Source organism: Agelaius phoeniceus, chromosome 4, assembly GCF_051311805.1.
Source record: "Agelaius phoeniceus isolate bAgePho1 chromosome 4, bAgePho1.hap1, whole genome shotgun sequence".
Classification (NCBI taxonomy): Eukaryota; Metazoa; Chordata; class Aves; order Passeriformes; family Icteridae; genus Agelaius; species Agelaius phoeniceus.
The window spans coordinates 19545773-19565220 of record NC_135268.1 but is presented as its reverse complement, the minus strand read 5'-3'; the positions used below and the strand labels follow the sequence as shown (position 1 = coordinate 19565220).

Below are 19448 nucleotides of genomic sequence, written 5' to 3'. Positions count from 1 at the left end.
CCATAGGTAAAATTCAGCCTTTCATCCATATTACAAAGCTTTGTACAAAATTTGCACACAGGGAATGTCAGAGAAGGCTCACAAGATTCCCTGACACCAGATTAACTCTCTCATGCCCACCATCCAAAGCTTAGAACTGCTTCACCTTCCTATCTGAGCACTGGGGGATTCTAAATTCTCATCCAGAGTGAGTGGCTTCAAACCAGAGTTACACAAAGATAAACCTAATTCTCACAGATAAACCAAGACCTCACACACTTTCAGCCCCCTGCAAGGTTTTCACTTACTCTCCCATTTCACCATCTTATACTGTGAAAAAAGGGAGAACAATTTCCTTTTTTTCCCCCTATTTTAGGTTTTTCACTGATTAAAGCTTTTTTTTTTTTTTTTTTTTTTTTTTTTTTTTTTTTTTTTTTAATTAAGGATGCTATTACTGACAATGGTCACCACATGAACAAGCACCAGCAAAGAGTCTGTTATAATACCTGGAAATAATTCACCAAAAATGAGAGAAACTCTGTGAAATGGAAGGGATGCAATTGATTTCCACTCCTTGGGAATAACCAATAGCTCACAAATTGCTCTGCTTCACTCCACCACCCAGAAAGTACATGCCTGTCATTAAGTCAGGAGAAGGAGAATTATTACTTTATTTTTCACTCATCTGAGATCTTACAGAGGTCAACGTCATTGAAAATATCTCTACTCCTTAACAGTCATTCAGTTCTTGTTCATCTGCTCTTCAAGTTTTTCTTCTCCCCTTCATTACATTTTTATAAAAAAATCACAATTTCACTGCCAGTTTACTACTTTTATTCCAGCCCTCCCCAGATTTTCATACCCACAATTTCTTTCAGCATCTCTTGATCCACTTTCATTTTATATGGGTAAGAAGCTGCACACAGGAAAAGAAAATCTCATCAACAGAAATCTTTTCATTTCTCTTTTGCAATCTAAAGCTCTGAATACCCTCATGCACTTTCAAGTTTCTTACTTACAAAAGGAAATGTTTCAGAAAAAGCCACATTACTGGTTGAATACTTTACTGTCCAAATTATATTAATTCTGCATTTTTTCTTACTTTTCCAGCCTTTCAAAGCACACAATCAACCACAAGAAATACCTGATACTATGACTTCATCAGTACAGTAACAATCATTTAAAACCACTGAGCAAATCCTGTTTGGAAACTTTCAAATCATGCAAGCTTGACCGCAGTGCAGGCTAAGTTTGTTATTAGTAAAGTAGCAACTTTATGAATGCAAAATGATGATGGAATTCCCTTATATATAAGGGAATATACCTAAAGTAACTACCAGCACATTTCTAACGGGAAAAAAGGTGGAGAAGCTGGGAAACCTCTGGGGGCCCGATGATCCCCTAAGATAAAGTATAGTAAGTCACAATAAGTCCTGAAATGCTTTAAAAAAGAAACTTTACAGAAAATAAAGCAAGAATTTAGAGGATTTTGTTGATTCTCCTCCTGACTCCACACTTGTGGGTGCATGCTCACAAATTCAATTAGTCTGAGCTTCTCTAAAAAGACAAAACTCCCCCAGCTTAATGAAACAAAGTAATTTAAACTGGCAGGCAGTTTTCCTCCAGCTGTTTGCAACAACAACATCTTCTATGCTTTGTTTTGTCAAAATTCCTACAGAAGGGAAAATGATCTGATCATGTACGAAAGAAATTAGATTCTGAATAAAAGACTGCTACCCCTGTGAACAAAAGCATGGGCATTTGGAAACTGTTTCAGGCTACTATGTGTAGATACTCCTTCATTCATTTCATTTCAACTAAGACCAAAAAAAAAAAAATCTGCACATATTAATGTCTTAATAGCCATTATACATCTGTGGAGGGGCTTTTTATGCAGAAACTCAGCCAGATCAGTAAGACAGGAGTGTACTTCAGCTTTTCACAAAAATAAATATTAAAAAAAAAAAAAAAACCAGAAAGATTTTTGGCTTGGTATTAAACCCCTTACCTGCTCTGCTGTCCAGTGGGCCAAAATCCAATGAGTATTTTACAACGTGATAGTTGTTCCATACATAGAGGAGGTTGTCCCGGGGATTATAATCCACAGCAGCAATGTACTGGTAGGAGTTTGGAAAGGGCACATCCACCATGCTATCCTTGCTTTGGTCAGTGTTATATATGTAGTCTATTTTATTCCCTGTGGCTTCATTGTCGTCATCTTCGTACACAGACTTCACCACATATAAAATCCCACAGATCATGAAGGCATTGGAAGCTGACCTCTTGTCATAGGCAGTATCCCACGTCCCTTCGATCCTTAGCGTGTAAGGGTTCAACTGGCTAATGACAATTTTGCCATTATTCTGTTCTGTTGCATAGATTACCCAGAGCCCGTTCTCGTCCACGGCCAGGTCTATGTCGGACTTGCCTCCCCAGCGGTAGGGAGAGGTGTCGTGGTAGTTGGCGTTGGCGATGATTGCCTCCCCGCTCTTTATCCTGGTCCGCAGGTCGAACTTGACGATGTTCCTGGTCCGCTCCTTGTTGAAGAACAAAGCCCCGTCGTACACCACGAACCCCGTGCCGTCCACCCGGTGCGGGAGCTTGTAGGTGGTGGTGGGCCTGCCGGCGATGAAGTCGTCCTTGGAGGAGTATTCCGTCAGCGTGTCCGTCCGGTACGGCGTCCAGGGCATGTAGTAGATCTTGTCAGAGGCCTGCAGAGGGTCCTTGCACCAGGCGCCCGACTGGTGGTCAGACTCGAATAAGTGTTCGCTCTGGTAAACTCCCTTCAGCAGTCCAGGGCAAAGAAAAACTGTCGTAGGGGAAAAGAATTTGAAAGAAAAACAAAAGTTAATGACAGTTCAGGGGTGGCTGGCCAAAGCATCTCAACAGCTTCTAGTCCTGGAGCAGAGGACACTCGTGATGAGAGGAAACCCAAGAGCAATGCCTTGGAGCTGGAGACTATCCTTCCTGCCCACCATATCTCTGGAACAAAAACTGCTCCATCAAACTGGGTTTTTCCCCCCCGCCCCCCCTGCTTTTTTTATCGGCTGTGGCTTGTTTTCTTATTGCTTTTCAAATCTATTCTTACAGGTATACTTACTTGGACCACTCGCTTTTGTAAACTCTGAAATGAATATGTGCCCCCAAAGGATTTCTGGGTTTGTGTTTCCAAATTATATTCTGCAGTGAATCTGTACCTACTAGGTGAAGGGCTAAACTCCGAGGGAATTGATCCACATATTTATTTGAACAGCCCACAGAAGAGTGGCCTAGAAATGGAAATAAGAGAAAGAAATTCCCATCCTTACAGCCCAAGTGATATTAAATATTTAAAGGATACCAATAGCAAAGCAGAGGTGAATCCCTTAGCAACTCAGAGGAGCATTTAAAGCAAAGGGAGTGTGGGGGGGGAACACCCATCTGGAGTATAACTAGGAATGAGACTTTCCAAGCTGCTACAGGACACATGAAACATGCAGTCCACACAATTAAAAACGAATGACATATGGATGCTGAAAGGAAAAGACAAGGAAGAAAGGAAGAAAGGAAAGAAGGAAGGAAAGGAATAAAGTTTGCTGGAGAGGAACCCAATGTCTAGATTTTAATCAGTTAAAAAATGTCCTGTTAAATATAGTAGTAATTCAAACTTAAAAACATATACCTTCTATTGTTACATGAGAGGAGCACAGAGGAGCAGTTTGACTAACTGGGATGCTTTGCTGCTCAGACTTCAGGAGGGGGGGGGTGTTAGGGGCCAGGGCACACCCAAGACCCGGGAAGAGGCTCAGCCACTGCCCGGCTGACCTGGGCCCCACGGGAACACCACCAGCCAGGGGCCAGCCGGCTGGATGGGGAGGCAAGAGGAGGGATGCTGCGGAGCAAATCTGGCCCTGGCCATCCCCACCAGCACCCTCCTGGCCTGGAGGCACTGCACACCCTTCAGGGGGAGAATACTGGTTGGTTATTTGGAACGCTGATCTCCGCACAGTGACCATGACGATGGGATGGGCGGCAGGGAGGCATGAAGAAGTATCCCACCGCGCGCTTCCGGCAGCACGGGGCTGGCAGGATGGGATCCCACATTCACACTTCCTGCTCGGAGCATAATTGATTATTTTTTGTAAATGCAGAAATTGGTAATGTTGTCTGGAGAGCAAGACAGGAGGAAAATCAGATTTAATAACCAGTATAAAATTATATAGATCCATTGGAGTCTAAGTAACCACGCAGAGTTGCTGAAAAAGGGGTGCCATTTCCAAGAGGCTTTTATGCCATAATTAGATATACTTATGCACATACATATGTATGCACACCTTCCAAATTCTTTGGGGCAGGAAAATGAGTTCTCTAAGCCTTTGAATATAAATTTAATGGAAGAAAAAAAAAAAGGTGGCACCGGTTAAAAACTTTTCAGCAAACGTGAGTTATCTGGTGAAGTTGAGCAGCAGAGATACTAAATAAACTTTAACAAAAAGGTAGTGAGAATTAATGACAAAGTATTTCAACTAAAACGTTAAACTGTTAAATAACTTAGCCTATACATAAGTAATATATATATATAATTTGAAAGGTATTTAATTACCTTTTTGTTCCACTTCTATTGTAGAGAGAGAGGTAAAGAGAGAAAGGAGAAAAGAGAATAGATTAATGGTACTGTATTGGCCAGGTACTTTTCTTTACCTCTTTCATAAGAAAAGGAAGATTTATTAATTTACTTTGGTATGTGAACATTTATATATATATATATAAACCTTTCCTCTGATATATACACTGGATAATATGCAGACAAGCTGAACAAAATACAGATAAATTTTAACTTGAGAAAAATCTGGCAGAAGAAAAAAAAAAGCCCAACACTTGGGATGTAATGAGCCCCCTGGACTCTACCTTGTCAGCAGCAACCTTGGACTAGTTTCATAGAACAAAATGAAATATCCATTAAGTGAAATATGACTGATACAGCTTTATGTACAGAATAAAAATTCCAGGGAGAAACTTTATATAATATACATCTTCATACGTTTTGCCAAAATCCTGTAAAACAGAGATCCCTCCCTAAAATAGGAAAATATTAACTTATAACATGGAAAAAAAAAAACTTAGGAGAATCAAATGAGGCATGTCCATGGATGCTTGTAGAGTCCTGTCCTTTGTCTTGGAGAAACACTTCAGTAAGAATTGGAAAAAAGCACTGGAAACATTGTAGCACTTATAAATAAGATCCCAAAGATTCACAGTGTTAATGAGACAAAAATATGTAAGCACATTTTTCAAAGCCCAACCCCAGAACTTGCTGGATATTTTAGTGTGAATTATTCACCTTGCATCATAATGCTGCTGAAGAGACCGTGTCCCTTTGGACAAAGCCCCTTTCAGGTGGAATAAATAAATAAATAAATGAAGTGCACTTATTAATTCCTGAATACTTGGTACTAGTTTCTGCAGCTAACAACCTCCGGCAACAAAGTTTGTGGGTCCTCATCCAAAAGCCTCCTGCAGTTGTGGCACAGGCCCTGACTTCTTCCAGCTTGGTGGGGACCCAGCAGCCTCCACACCCCAGCCCTGCAGTTTGCTGGTTCCATGGGGCCTCTTCCCCGAAGGTGTAAGAGAAGACAGGCCCCATGAAATAACAGAGGGAGAACTGAGAACTTGCCAGCAAACCAGGATGGCTTTGACAGCTGAGATCTCTGTTTGGAGAAGTGAGACAGGAATGCAAAGGTGTGCATGTGTGCTTTGGTTTTGTTGCCCAGAGCTCACTCTAGCCCTTTCCAGGCCGAGACATCTGGCAAGTGTCCTCTGTTGCTGGCTTTGCAGAACTCTTTGCATTCAAAAGTCTCGTTCATTTGGATGGGAAATTGCAGGCTTGGAGGAAGAACAATTTCAGGGCAGGGCTGCAAATGCTCTGGCTAGACATGTGGATCTACACGTCCCTGTCCAGAGAGGCATACAGCTGGAGCCAACTGCAGCTCCCACAACGAGTGTTTACAAACTCCAACAGCCTTTTTTACCTGGGCTTTGATTCAGGCTCCTTTCTACCTCCTAACAGGTTAAGGTTAAAGGCAAATGTTTCCAACATGTGGCTGTCAGGGCTCTAGGGAGCAGAGACAATGCATTTGAGTGCAATCTGGTTTTGCAAGGGAAGGAGCCAGCAAGATTAAAAGGCTCCAGACACAGCAGTCAGAGAAACCCACACACCACTTGTTCTCCCCATCCTGGGCTGTGGCTGGTCACAGTTAAGTAAGGTATTCAGAAAAGCATTAAATGTCCCTGGCAAAAGCAAGAAGGCAATGTGACAGATCCCCAGATATATGGCTTCACAGTGATTCCCCTGGCTGATGGTATACAGTACCTCTGGCAGTATAGAAGGCAGTAATTTACATTTCCAAACGCGCAAAAGCTTTTGTAATGCATTCAAACAACAGCATGATATTGTAAAGCAGGGAGAGAGAAGCTTCTAGAGGACATAATATATTTGTGACCAGCTGATCTGAGTGACCTGAAGTGTTGATTACCCTTATCCTGAATAGCTCATATGTGTTATTAACACTCAGTGCTGTATCCAGCTCTCTTATAATTCCAAACACGGATGGGTTTTGGTGACCTTCTGAATGGTGCTTCCATTGTATGTGTCACAAACACCTATTTTCCCTCTGCTAATTTAAGACTTAATGCTTTTGAATTTCAACAATTATTCAGCTTACATTGGGGTGCCATATTCTTCAGACAGGTTCCATGAGAAGCTTGGAGGATTTAGATCATTGAACAACATTAAAAGAAAGGATCTAATTAGAGTCTGATTATCCCTTCAGTTACAGAACATACCACTGCAAAACTGTCTTCCTAAAGTGCTGGTATAATTTTTTTTTAATTTTTCCCAGTTACAGACAATTTTATATCTGTTATGCCTGTACCAGTCTACAGAATTTAAGTACTGATGACAGCACAGGGTTTACCTTACCTACACAGTTCTACAGAAAAAAACCAGGCATACACAACTTTTATTCTTATAGTGAGGTCTTCCATTCCTGATGTCACTGCATGGGTGGAGAACAACATCACCTTGATCACCTTGATTCCCTACAGTGGTTGCCAGTGCCATTGACTTCAACAGTGTCAGGGGCCAAAAGGAAATCAAGGACCACTTGCTGTGTCTGAGGAGAGTTATTAACAAGACTTTCCACATACACTGATTTTCTCATGATTTTTCAGATGGAAGGAAAACTGAGGACAACACACAATCATGAGCCACTACAGCCTGTCCCCAAGCAGACTCCTGCCACCCGTTCAAAGAAATCGCACAAAAGCATTAATTAACTGTTCTTACTAGTGCTGGGTTGAGGCACTGAAAACACACTCTGGCACAATTAACACTTGAACAACATTAACTGCTCATTTTCTTACCGCCACACTGAATTGCACTCAACTATTTAAGGCACAAGCACACAGTGGCAGAGACATACAGAGAGCTGTCTCCCTGGCACTGCTTCAAACCCACACAACAGCAGCATAAAACTCCTGGAAAAAAATATGTGAGTAGGGGAATGTGAAAAGGCAATTGCAAAGGCAGTGCAAAAATGCGTGCCCTGTACTTTGCTAGTTGTTTAATTTTTCTTTTTTAAAAGATGTTTAATAGTGGCCATAAGTGATATCCACTCCCAGCCCCTGTCCTTCACAGATGTGATTGATTTAACATACTCAGACTAATAATTAAAACACTCAGCACTAAACACATAGTTAATGACAAAAGAGGACTAAAAAACCCATGTTTTTGAGGCTGAACTTAGAAGCACAAGCTGCAGCTTCTCAGTCATGCTAGAGTGTGTTTCATGCCAGACATGGCTGCATCTCATATCCACAACCAACTTGACCCCATGCATAGGGAGGTAAAGCTGAAAAGCAGTTTATGTGTTTCTCCCTAACACACAGCCCCATCTGTGGGTCCTAGGTTGAACAGGGATATGTCTGAGAAGCTGCAAATCTAACAAGGCGCCCCAAAGCACGCCCACGTAGAGCCTGCTCACAGGTGAAAGTGTTCTTCTTTTTTGAAGGCATGGTTGAGTCCTGGAGTCACAGGAGAAAAAAAAAAGGAAAAAAAGCCCACAAACCAAAAAACCCCAAAAAACTAGGAACGTTTAAAATTCAGGGCAGCAGCAGACCTAAAATAAATATACCTAAATCAAGGGAATGAAAATCACAGAATCACAAAATGGTTTTGGTTGGAAGGGACTTTAAAGATCATCCAATTCCAACCACCCAGCAATAGGCAGGGACACATTCAGCTATGCCAGGTTGCTCCAAGCCTCATTAAAACATGAAAATACTTTAAAAAAAAATTACATTTCAAACCCACTCAACCCCCATATATGGCTTTCCAGAAGAAAAGCTAAGAGAGCGAGCTTGGCATTTATATGACATGCTCTGGCAACCTGAAGTTCAACATGCTGCAGAAGTACCCATCTCTGCTTCTTTTTCTTCTCCCCACACATAATTAAAGTGACAAAAGAGACCACACAGCCAAGTTCAGTGCTCACTCTGTGCAGCACAGACACAAAACAAAGTACATGGCACCATTTCTCCCATCCACCCACTCCTTCTAGGAAAGCCTGGAGTCCCACTGCAGTGCAGGTAGGCGGTCACCAGACCCCAAACGCCTTGATAATGGGAACACAGCCACATGCACTGCAGCAAGCCCCACCAGCACAAAGTCAGATGATATTTTGCCTCTAGGCAAAGGAATTCAAACTATGGTCTTTGGGTTCACTCCCTCCAATGCAACTATCCTCTCTAGACAAGACACAATGGCCTTTGTCTTCCACATCAAGCCCTCCCCACGTCACAGCTAAACTCCAGTCCTGTCAGTCCCAGTGAAACACTCATTTTCTGAGCTTTTAATGTGAAAAGTTTGAACTTGCAAACAGGGGAAAACCCCTTGAGTCTTGGCTCAGGAGCAAGCACAAAGAATGGAAGAATTAGGTTTTCTGAGACTATTTTACAAATACATACGAGTAATGCTATTTTTCCATTTTTTGCCGCCAAGTCTTCCTTTACTTTGATTTTTCTTTTTTTCCTCAACATGACGGGTTTTCTAGAACACATTTAAATGGAGAACAGACCCCATTAACATTACTGGAATTTTCAGTCCAAGAGCAACCTGACACTTGAATGTAAAGCACTCAGACTTTCATTCTCCAGCCAGAGGAATGAAGAAATTATTCTTATCAAGTATATCACTATGAATTATTTTCCCTGTGGCTGACAATTTCTCTTATGAAAGAACATTCAACCTCAAGCCTCTCCAATGGAGCTCTCCGCCAGACAAAAATTATTCTACAACCTAAGCTTTAAAGTTTCCTTAGGTTTAAACTATTACAGTGGTGGGAGAAACTTAGTTTGTAACATTATTTTAAGGTCTCAGCAAACAGAGTACTTCCTTCTTCTTGGCTGTATGTAACTATGTGTGCACATTAGACTCCCTCCTGTAAAAGCTGGGGGAAAAATAATGGATTTATTGCCCAGGAGATGTGCCTGCATTTTACAGCAGATGAAGAGTTAATCCTTTATTTAATAAAAGAGAGGAATAATCTCACTTGCTTAACTTCCAGATTACATTTTTCATGTAATATGCAAGCACCAGTAAACAATGTGCTCTATGAGTACTTTGAGCTACAATGGCTTCATGTAACACATTCCTGAAATTATCACCTCCTAATTAATTCTGCTGTGAAGCACAGAGATTGGAAATGTCAATAATCTATGCTTTCATGAACCACAACCTAAATTAGATCCTTAAATATGGTATCTATAGATCTGCAGAAATCAAAGCTGTCATTTCTCATAAGTGGATTTTTTTTCCCTCCTTAGATTTCCATTTATCTGATAAATTTGTGAAACCTTTCAAACCATTAATTTGGGCTTCCTTAAAATGTCAGTGCTTTCAGTCTGCTTTTTAATACATAATAACTAAGTTTAATAGATGTTCACTAAAATAAAACTAAGGATTATTAATGTTAAAACACCTGTCAGTGTAACTTAAAGTCATCAGTACCCAGGAAACCACTAATATACATTAAGTCTTGTCCACTAGAGGTTTCTGTGAGATGAAAAAAAGTGATGGCTTCCTACAAAATTGCCTTGTGTATTCCAGATCAAACTTCAGGCTATTTTGGGAGAAAGCCATCATTTTCTTAAGACATTCACATAATGGATGACAGGCATCAGAGGCTCAGGCTCTCACATGGACTCTCCCACAAAACCCAAGTAGTAACAATTGCTTTTCCATGGCACTGTCCCCCTTGAGGCAAATTTTTCTATAAGCTTAAATGTTATTACCTCATTTCCTAATTTTAGTTACAAAAGCACACAAAAAAAAAATTATGCCTTTAAATATTTTGTAAAGGGAGAACCAAAAATCTCTCCAGCAGAAAGCAAATGAAACTCAGGGAATTCTGACTTTTGGGATTAAACAGATCCATGCTGTGTGCCTGGCCCTGCAAGAGGAGCAAACAGCGAGCTGGTTCTCAACGATTTTGCAAACATTTGGATTTCCTGAAATTCTGTGAATAATTTCTATTCTTTCTTTGCCTCTCTCCTCTCATTATTATTCCAGGTGGCAGTCACAGTGACTGGCTTCTCTGAAGAAGCAGACATTTAATCAGCTTCAGCAGATACTGAATGTGATTGTCTGCACTTCTAAATGTATTATTCCAAGAGATAAATATTTTTTTCTCAAGTAAAGATAATTCACTTAAGATATAATGAATCCTGAAATATACTGCACTGGAAAGAAAAGAAGAAGCAGGAATTGTTATATTCAAAGCTCATCTTCAGAAGGAATATCTGATTTCTTAATGTGTATAAATCTCTTTTGTAGATGAGATTTTATGTTTAGAGCACCATTTCAAAGATAAAGCGACCTGAAAAACAAATTCATCCCTGAATTTGGAAAACAAAAAAGTTGTTTATGCTATTCAAAGTGTTTGCTGGAGCACTGGCCACCACTCACTACCCTCACAAAGAGAAAAGTTGCTCTCAACTTGTTGTACACCAGAATTTTCCTTTGAAATTCACCAATTAAAAAAGAAGCAGCAAGATGAGCCAGCACAAGAAGGGAAAAAAAAAAAAAAGGATACAGTACAAGTACTGTGCAAAATTCAATTAAGGCTACAGGTCATTCAGCCAAACTTTCCCTGGCAGTTGGCCTGGTATTGTTTCCAGCACAACAGCAGATGAGTGAGCCACCATTAAATTACAGCAGAATCAGCCACCTGGACATCATTCTCCCATAACAAAAAAAAAAAAAAAAAGAAAAATTGCAAAAGAAGTGAAAGCACAGCTCCAGAGAGGGAGGTAAGCACTGCAGGGCTGACCCTCTGCAGCATTCATTCTGTGGCTGTCTCCTGCTGCCAGTGAAGAGCCTGATGCTGAGCACCCATCAGCCTTTTGCAGCCAAGGACACATGAGATGCAGAGATCCAGTCTCCCCAACAGGGACATGAATTAGACCTCATCCAGGCTCTAAGCTTCTTTATAAAATGGGAAAGAGTCACATGCATCTGTGCATTACTTACAGCACCAAAAAAAAGATAGCTGAGCTTTTCCACAGAACATCTATTTAATAGTACCCTTCTGAAAATGGTCTGGGGGCAAACTGAGTATCAAGATACTGCTCCCCTCCATCAAGAAAGGCTTCTGTGCACATAGAGGTGGTGCAAGAGGTGCTAGCAGCAGGGTTTGATGCTCCAGGAATGCTAAGTGTGGTTTTTCAGGGCAGGAATGTACATCTAATTCCTAATTAATGAGTGCTACCATCTCAGCCCAGGAGTGCTCAGAGAGAGGGTATGGAGAGACGAAGTGACAGAATGGTTAAAGACCCACAACAAAACAGCTGTTTGGGAAACAAAAAAACCTTGTCTGGTAAAATCTAACCCCAGAGAGCTCTTGTAATCAAGTCTGAGTCTAGGTCTTACTCCCTTTTGCTCATTCAGCCATTGTAACTGGGTCAGGTAAATAGACCTGGATAACCATCCCACTTGTTCCTCCTCTTGGGACTTGAAATGCACAGGAATATCACATGGCAAATGCAGCTAAGTAGGAGTAATTATTATTTGCATGGCTTTTTAAGATCTATTTCTTGCCTCCTTACCTGACTTTAAAATGAAAGAAATCCTGAAGTCTCTTAAAGGTTTGTCCTCATCCAGATGAGAGCTAAATCTGGGATGTCAAAAACCTGACAGAGCCATCAAGGCAAACATTAGATGTCTTGCCTTAAGCAATAGGTGGGAAAGGAAAAATATCTTAGGTGGGAGAGCACTGAATTAAAGCTCCATGTCTTTCAGTCCAATCTCTCTCCAAAGAGGAATAAACTGTTTGTCACCCTGCCAGCTATGAGACTAGCTATAAAATAATAGATTCCACAGGCCCAAATGAGGCTAATCATGATTGCCAAGGCATGTCTGAGCTGTGAGAAGTGAGTGAAATCTGATGCTCTTCAGAGAAAACATTTATTGAAAAGCTCTTTGCTCTGCAATAAGCCTTGGCAGTTCTCTCATGTCTTGGAGTATCTACCATATTTCTCATTTGATTGCAAGGCATATTGCTGACAGCAGCTGCTATGGCTGAGTTTCCTTTAATAACGCTTTGGTAGGTAAAACACCACTTTTTAGCTATTGAGGGAACGGTCAGGAAGGATTTTTTATCAATTGCCTCTGTCAATAGTACTTATTCTTAAGTGTCTCCAACTGGATACTGTAGTAAACTGCCCATCAAAATCAGAAAAGGATTTCCACAAAAACAAACAAAGTGACACGTTTGTTTTCCCCTCAATGAATTGGCAAACACCTACGAAGTAACTGGAGAGGTGGGATTTCACTGCAGCCACTTTGGAGGGCAAGTGAAGAGCAGGGGAAGGAGATGTTAAGACTTCAGACCGGTCTTTGGAACAGATTTTACAATCTGGTGTAAATTTTAACAACATCTGCTATTTAAAAAGAGAAGATGAAAAAAGGAACCAAGGCGTGCTTTCTAGAATTTTTAGGCTGAAGTAATTAACACAAGTGCGCTGTACGTGTGTGTGTGAGCACATATGTGCACATATGCAGAGGAGTGGCTTCCAACATTTTGGGATTTAAATAATTAACCCAAGCGTGTGTCACACGCACATACGCTCACATGTGCAACGCAAAGATGCTGGCACAGCTCACACTTCGAGGCACATTCCTAAAACACTCTGAGGGAAACTATTCTGACACAGCCCATCAACAGATTGCTAAAGCAAGTATTGCAGAAAACTGCCTGGGAGCCTTCACTTCATCTTCTCTTTTGCTTCAGCCTTCAATAGTCAGAGTCAACCAAACCTCAGCTGAGAGGCAGATGTTTCAGAGGAGATCATGTGCTGGTGATGAATTGTGAAAGGCTCCCATGCCTTTTCCCCAGCTCATGCTCCAGATGTGCTGGGGGATGGGAGGGATAGTGTGCACGCCTTTGCCGTGTCAGACACACAGGCACAGCCACCTCCTCACAGAGCAGAAAGTGACACTGAATGTCGGGGTGTCCCCCCTCAACAGCCCTCTGTGCTGTGGACCAGCATCCTCCTCCTCCTCCTCACTGGCTTCCCTCCTCTCCAAGCACTCATTAATCCCCACCTATCCTCCCGTATTTGGGGAGTGACCAAGCAGCAGAAGCGATGCCGGGAGCCCCTGCAGTGCTCTGGGGACAGCTGTGACAAGCCAGCCAGCCTGGCACCAGCCGGGGCTGCTGCACTCGGGCACCGACACAGGCTGCGCTGGGGCATTCACTGAAGGAAGCACGCAGGTAAACCCATCAAGGGAGTACCCTGCAGCTAATGTGTGCTCTGAGCCCAGGTGTGAATAGGAAACCCTTTATGGGTTTCGGGATTTGGCTCCCCACTGCCTGAATACAGAACTAAGAAGGATGACATTGTGTTTTATGCTTATTTTTAATGAATAAAGTACTGATATAAAGCAGGAACGTAGCTGGAATGAACTATCACTTTAAATGAATACATCTGAGACCTTTAACTTGCACAGGTATATTCAGTGAAGTAAAAATATTATTCTGCTTGGGAGAACCACAAATTACAGCAATAAAATATATGCAGTGAATATGTAGAAATTTCATACTATTTGCAATGAACTGAATATCAAGCACTGCTAAGACCTATCATTTCACAAAAAAAGAGACTACTTTATTTCTAATTTAAAGCATAAGAATTTATGAAGGTTGAGGGAAGGCTTTTGTGTGCTTTTGCAACAGTTTAACTTCTAATGTATTACCTGTTCAAAAATTAGGATCCTTGAGGTTCTTGCACATTATTTACCATGCACATGACTGGAGTGGTCAGCGTGTGGTGCCCTCCCTACTTCATAGCCAATGCAGCTATTTCCCCATGGCATCAATAGATATTTTTAAAAAGTAAAAAAAATCTTGCTAAATGGAAAAAAAAAACAAGTGAAATGAAACATGCTCATTTTGGTATGAGATAATTCAATAAAACTGTCTACTTTGCTAAGGCTTAGTTTTTATGTAAAACAACACTTACTTATCTTGCTAGATTCAAAATGGCAAAAGAATTAAGGGTGAGGTTCAGTTTTCAGTCCAGCTTTTAGTAATCTGAAAATAGGAAACAGTGTTAAAAGGAACACTTAACAGATCTAGGGGACAGAGCCAGATGCCCAGGCTACGCCTGCTTCACATAAAAATGCCCTTTCTCTCTTGAAATCTCTTTTGGATAATTTAGATGACGCAAAACCTCAAAAATCAAATTATCACATTGCCAGAAGTTCCCAGAGGGGCATCAATGGGGCCATGCTTTTATGGTGACACAGAGGACTTGGCCCTCTCCTTTCACTGCATCCTGTTCTCTTCTGCATTCAGGAGGACTCATCCAACAGCTCTGATGGGATTGTGCCATGGCCTGAACCCACGCACAGCACAAGCACAGCTTACAGCAATTCCTGGGAGAAGAGATTCAGCTTCCCACCAAATTCCTAAATAACTTTGGGGATGAGAGGGAAGGGCTTTTGAGAAGAGTTGGACCAAGCAGACATGCAAGAAAGGCTGGTGAAAAGGGGCTGAAATTCCAAGTGAAACAGCTAAGGAGTATCACCATTAAGACCAGTATGGAAACACAACTTAAAGAGCATCTGTTGACACCCATCTCAAACCATCAGCCCTCACAGTTCACTGCTAACCAGGTCTGCTTTTCCCATGTTCACCTCCCAGACAGAGGACACCAGCAGGATAACAACCCATGTGTTCCTGGCAGTGACAGCACAGCACAAAGTCAGATCATACTCAGGCACAACCCAACAAAGGTTTAGTCAACTGTTTAGCCTCAGCAGGCTTGTGAAAGCCTGGGATGTTGTGCATCTCCCTCACAACCTGTGGGCAAGAGCAGTGCCTTTGGTGAGGAGCTGTGTAGCCTACCCCACTGCCAGGAGCTCGTGTGGAATCTTTCACAAATGCATACTTCTATAAAAATTTAAACAACTTTCAGTGCATTACTATGTTCTCTTAGAGCTAATGCACAAAATAGAAGAAATAAGAAGAAAGTCCCCATGACGGCTCTACCTGCCTTGACTGAGGTAGAAGACCTCATCTTTAGCTCCACAGATGTTAGCCTAAATTAGCAGAAGACCAACCCATTTTTTAAAAAGGGTTCTCTGAGTTAAAGAAGCAGGTACTCAAACAGCAGTTTCACAAAAATCATGGCACATATCTCAGTGCAACAGCAATGTTTGTGAAAATTGCAGATTTTATGTGTGACCTGAGACACAGAGACAGGATGGAAGTGTAGGTATTACTCTGTCTGAGAGACTGCCCCTCTCTGAAAGCTCCAGGGGGAGCTGCTGGGGACTCTTGGCTGCTGGTGCTGTCTCTTCTGGTGCCACACTCATATACAGAAACAAAAAAAGATGGATGGGACAGCTCTGATGCTGCATGTGTTGTCAAGCCATGGGGAACCTTCCAGGAAAGGCTACAGCGTTGGTCTGGTCATGGCCAACAGGTAAGAAATGCAAGCAGGAAGCAGCCAGCTTTGCTGGCCTCTGGATCTTTTAGTAGACCTGCCAGTTATGAAAAATACCCCTTTGACTGATGGCTTCTGGACCCCCTGTTCCATGCAAAGAGTAGGTGTCACACAGCTCCTCCCTTCAAACTCAAGCAAGTGGTATTTCCATTTTACACATCAGGAAACCAACACAAATGCCAATACCTTGAAACTCTGACAGAGCAAGGAGCAGTGCCCTGGGACAGCTGGCCAGGAGTTTAATTCACTGTCCATTAGCTTAAAGCAATTCTTAGTTCACAAACTCTCTAAGAGTATTATCACTCAAGTTTTCAGGATGACAAAAAGGGAAAAATCAGGGATTTCTGCAGTTTTTCCCAAGTCATGCCACAAAGCCAGAGGAAAACCAGACCAGGTGTTTGTGGCACAATTTGTAGTGAATTAAGCAAAATCAAACTGTGTTTGACATATGCACAGCTGTGTGTGAACACAAGGACAGGAAAAATATGTTCGATGAAAAACTAAGATGACAAGTCTGGTACATCAGAGCTCTTCAGAGATCTGCCTGTCCCACAATAAACCTCCATTTGCTAAACATGTCTCATTTCTTCCTGAAGCACAAGTGGAGCCAGAAGAAAACATCCACAGTATTATCAGCATGGGCACATTTAAATCTCTTTCTCTTCTCTTTATGTTTTGAGGGGGAGGGCATGGGGGTGGTGAGGAGAAAACTAAGGGTAAGTTTAAAAAAAAAAAATTAAAAAAACAAACCCAAAAGACCCAGTAAAACCATAAACCACTACCAGAATAGGTGTTTTAAAACCATCCACGATTTCCATCCAAAGCCACATGCTCCTTTGGATCAGAACTGTGATTCTGTCTCAGAAAACTCATCTCACTGCTTACAATTCTGGTCATCTCTGACTGCATCACAACCAAATATAGAGGGAAAATAACAGCCAAAAGGAACAGGCTTCATTTTCCTAAAGAAAGGCATGAAACAATCACTTCATTACTTACATTCACAGGAAAAAAACTGCTAATTTAAAAACTCCATACATATTCTCAACTTGTCATGTGGATTCCCTTAAGCAAAGGCCTTGAGAAATGAAAAGCATTTTGTTCATACTTGCCTGAAGTGATAAAACTAATGAAAAGACTATATGTAATGTAAAAAATTTCTAAAGGACTGGGGAAGAAAGCTGACTTTTTCATGGATATACCTCGTGTTTTGTTCCTCTTAATCCTATTTTAAACATAAGTAACACAGATGCTGCCAAACTGCATATCTGAATGATCATGGTTTGCATGCTGGGATTCATAATTTAGTCAAAATCGTGGATGAAAAAGCCAGTGATAATATTTCCACTGTGGGTGACACTGCCACAATGGCAAATATACCAGATGAGGAAATGTCCTGTTCCTTTTGATGGTGTTTATCCCAGCAACATCCCAGGGCCAGGGCAGAAATAGACAGCAGCCCACTAAGCGAGAAAAGACTGTTCTCCAAATAGCTCGCAAGCTAAACAAACAATATAGTCAAGGTTAATTAAAGATTGATTAATATTTCCATTTGGGAACAGTGGCAGGAAAATATTACACACTTTGTCCAAGGAAGCTGCGGCAGAGCTGGGAAATGGTGCCAAAATTGGCTTCCTGTGCTTTAACCATAGTCCAACATCAAGTGTGAAAACCTGCAAGCATAAGGATGCTTTCCTCAAGGGATGATCACTGCAAATGCAGCTGTCAGCATCCTTCCAGTGTGCTGTGTGCAGCCTGGCAAGGTCACCTTGCCCAGGTCTTTTTAAGGATGGCTGGCAGAATACAGCATGGTGGCCTCCCTTTAGGCAGACAGTAAACAGGTATAAGAGAGAATTTTTTCTTTTCCTCTAGTCCCACAGGTTCAGTGTTGTGAACTCCTGTGGATCACATTTGCTCAGGAGAGAGGATGCAGGCTTTGAACACTGATGTCTGGTCAATGAACTCCGAGCTACCTTCTCAGCCGTGCCACCTGTCTGGGTGCCTGCCTGCCATCAGCAGAGTCTGCTGGAGAATGTCTGGGCACAGGGAGATAGATCTGCTCTCAGGAACTGAGGTGGTTTGTTACTTTACAGCACTGTTTTCAGGTGTAGGCTTGCAAACTGGCCAAGCCCTTCCTGGTGACAGCCTCCCCATGGATCTGACTCTGTGACTGAATTCATCAAGCAGCAGGAGGGAGTAAAGTGTAAGAAATGCCCCTCTGTGTCCCGCAGAGGAAGCAACATCAAAAGCTGTTTATCTTCCTTTGAGAGCTGTGCCTGGCCTCAGTCTTCCCAAAGTTAAACTCCCAAAACAGGCTGCACTTTGGAAAGCCATCATTTTAAAACTGGTGCACAACACAGCTGCTCCTCTTTTACACAAGTCAGATCCCAAGAGGAGTGTCTACAGCACAGACCATGGCCTAAGGCCCCATTGCCTTCTGATCACACTTCAACCCTCCCTGATGCTGGCAAAGGCTCAGAAGCTGCTCACCCCAGCACCCTGTGGTCAGGGCAGCTGTCTTTGCATGAACCTGCTGCTGGTGCCCATCCCACGAGCAGGGATAGCCAAGGAGATGACAGCTTCATCTCCACCAGCATTGTTACCACCAGTGAACCACTGTCAATGAGGTCTGAGGCAGCTGGGGATGGGAACATGGACACTGCTCATTGGGCACCAAATACAGGCAAACAACGGGGGGTTGGAGCCACAGCCCCCTACAAATGGTCCACGGCTGTCACCATCCTTTCTGTCTCTAACAGCAGTGCACCAGGGCATTTGGTGTTCCTAATGATGATCTTTCTCCCCCATTTCTGATGTCTGCACAGCAGAAGGCAAGGTAAAACAAAACTGGAAGCAGATTTGCATGTTCACACTTGCTGTAGAGCTACACCAGACTGGCAGATGCCATACTGGGAGAGGAAACATGCCTCATAGCCACTATCAGAGCTGCACCAGTTTGCAGTGGCTCTGAATAAAGGCCTTACTGTTTCCTCTCCTAGCAATGCCAGCAGAGGCCAAGGATCTCAAAGATGTCACCTTTAAAAACACACAGACCAGAACCACAAGAAAGTGGAAAGCACAACAGCAAGAGCTGGAGTTCAGGATCACTGAGAGACCACACTGGGGTGGCATTCACTGCAGGGAAGAGCAAAATGAGATGTTTAGGTGCTTAAGGAAAATAAATGCCAAGATAGGCAGGCACCAGTGGGGCACAGTTATGCCCTTTGTTGTGTTCTCAGCTTTCCCTGAGCACGACTGCAAGGGCAGCCTAATGCGGTGAGGCGTGTGACACGCACACAATGGCTTCAGAGTCACAAGACCCTCCACTCTGAATTTCCCTACTTATAACAGCAGGAATCTACCCATTAGATGATACAAAAAGTCATGTAGTGTAAGCATGCTGTGGGGACGGAGATAAAAATTAA

The 19448-nt window shown here is 42.3% G+C and overlaps 1 protein-coding gene across 22 annotated transcripts in view; it reads right to left on the bottom strand.

The window, feature by feature from the left end:
• The window catches only part of ADGRL3 (adhesion G protein-coupled receptor L3), a 493993-nt gene that overhangs the window by 172791 nt on the left and 301754 nt on the right, over positions 1-19448 (bottom strand). For 19 of the 22 annotated variants that reach the window (XM_077177050.1, XM_077177053.1, XM_077177036.1 and 16 more), the window contains 2 exons: positions 4562-4576; positions 1988-2788 (listed from right to left, as the gene is read on the bottom strand). In XM_077177050.1, coding sequence (XP_077033165.1) covers positions 1988-2788; positions 4562-4576 — 816 coding nt within the window. The remainder of the gene's footprint in view (positions 1-1987; positions 2789-4561; positions 4577-19448) is intronic. The other 3 variants (XM_077177048.1, XM_077177037.1, XM_077177046.1) reach the window with 1 other exon arrangement.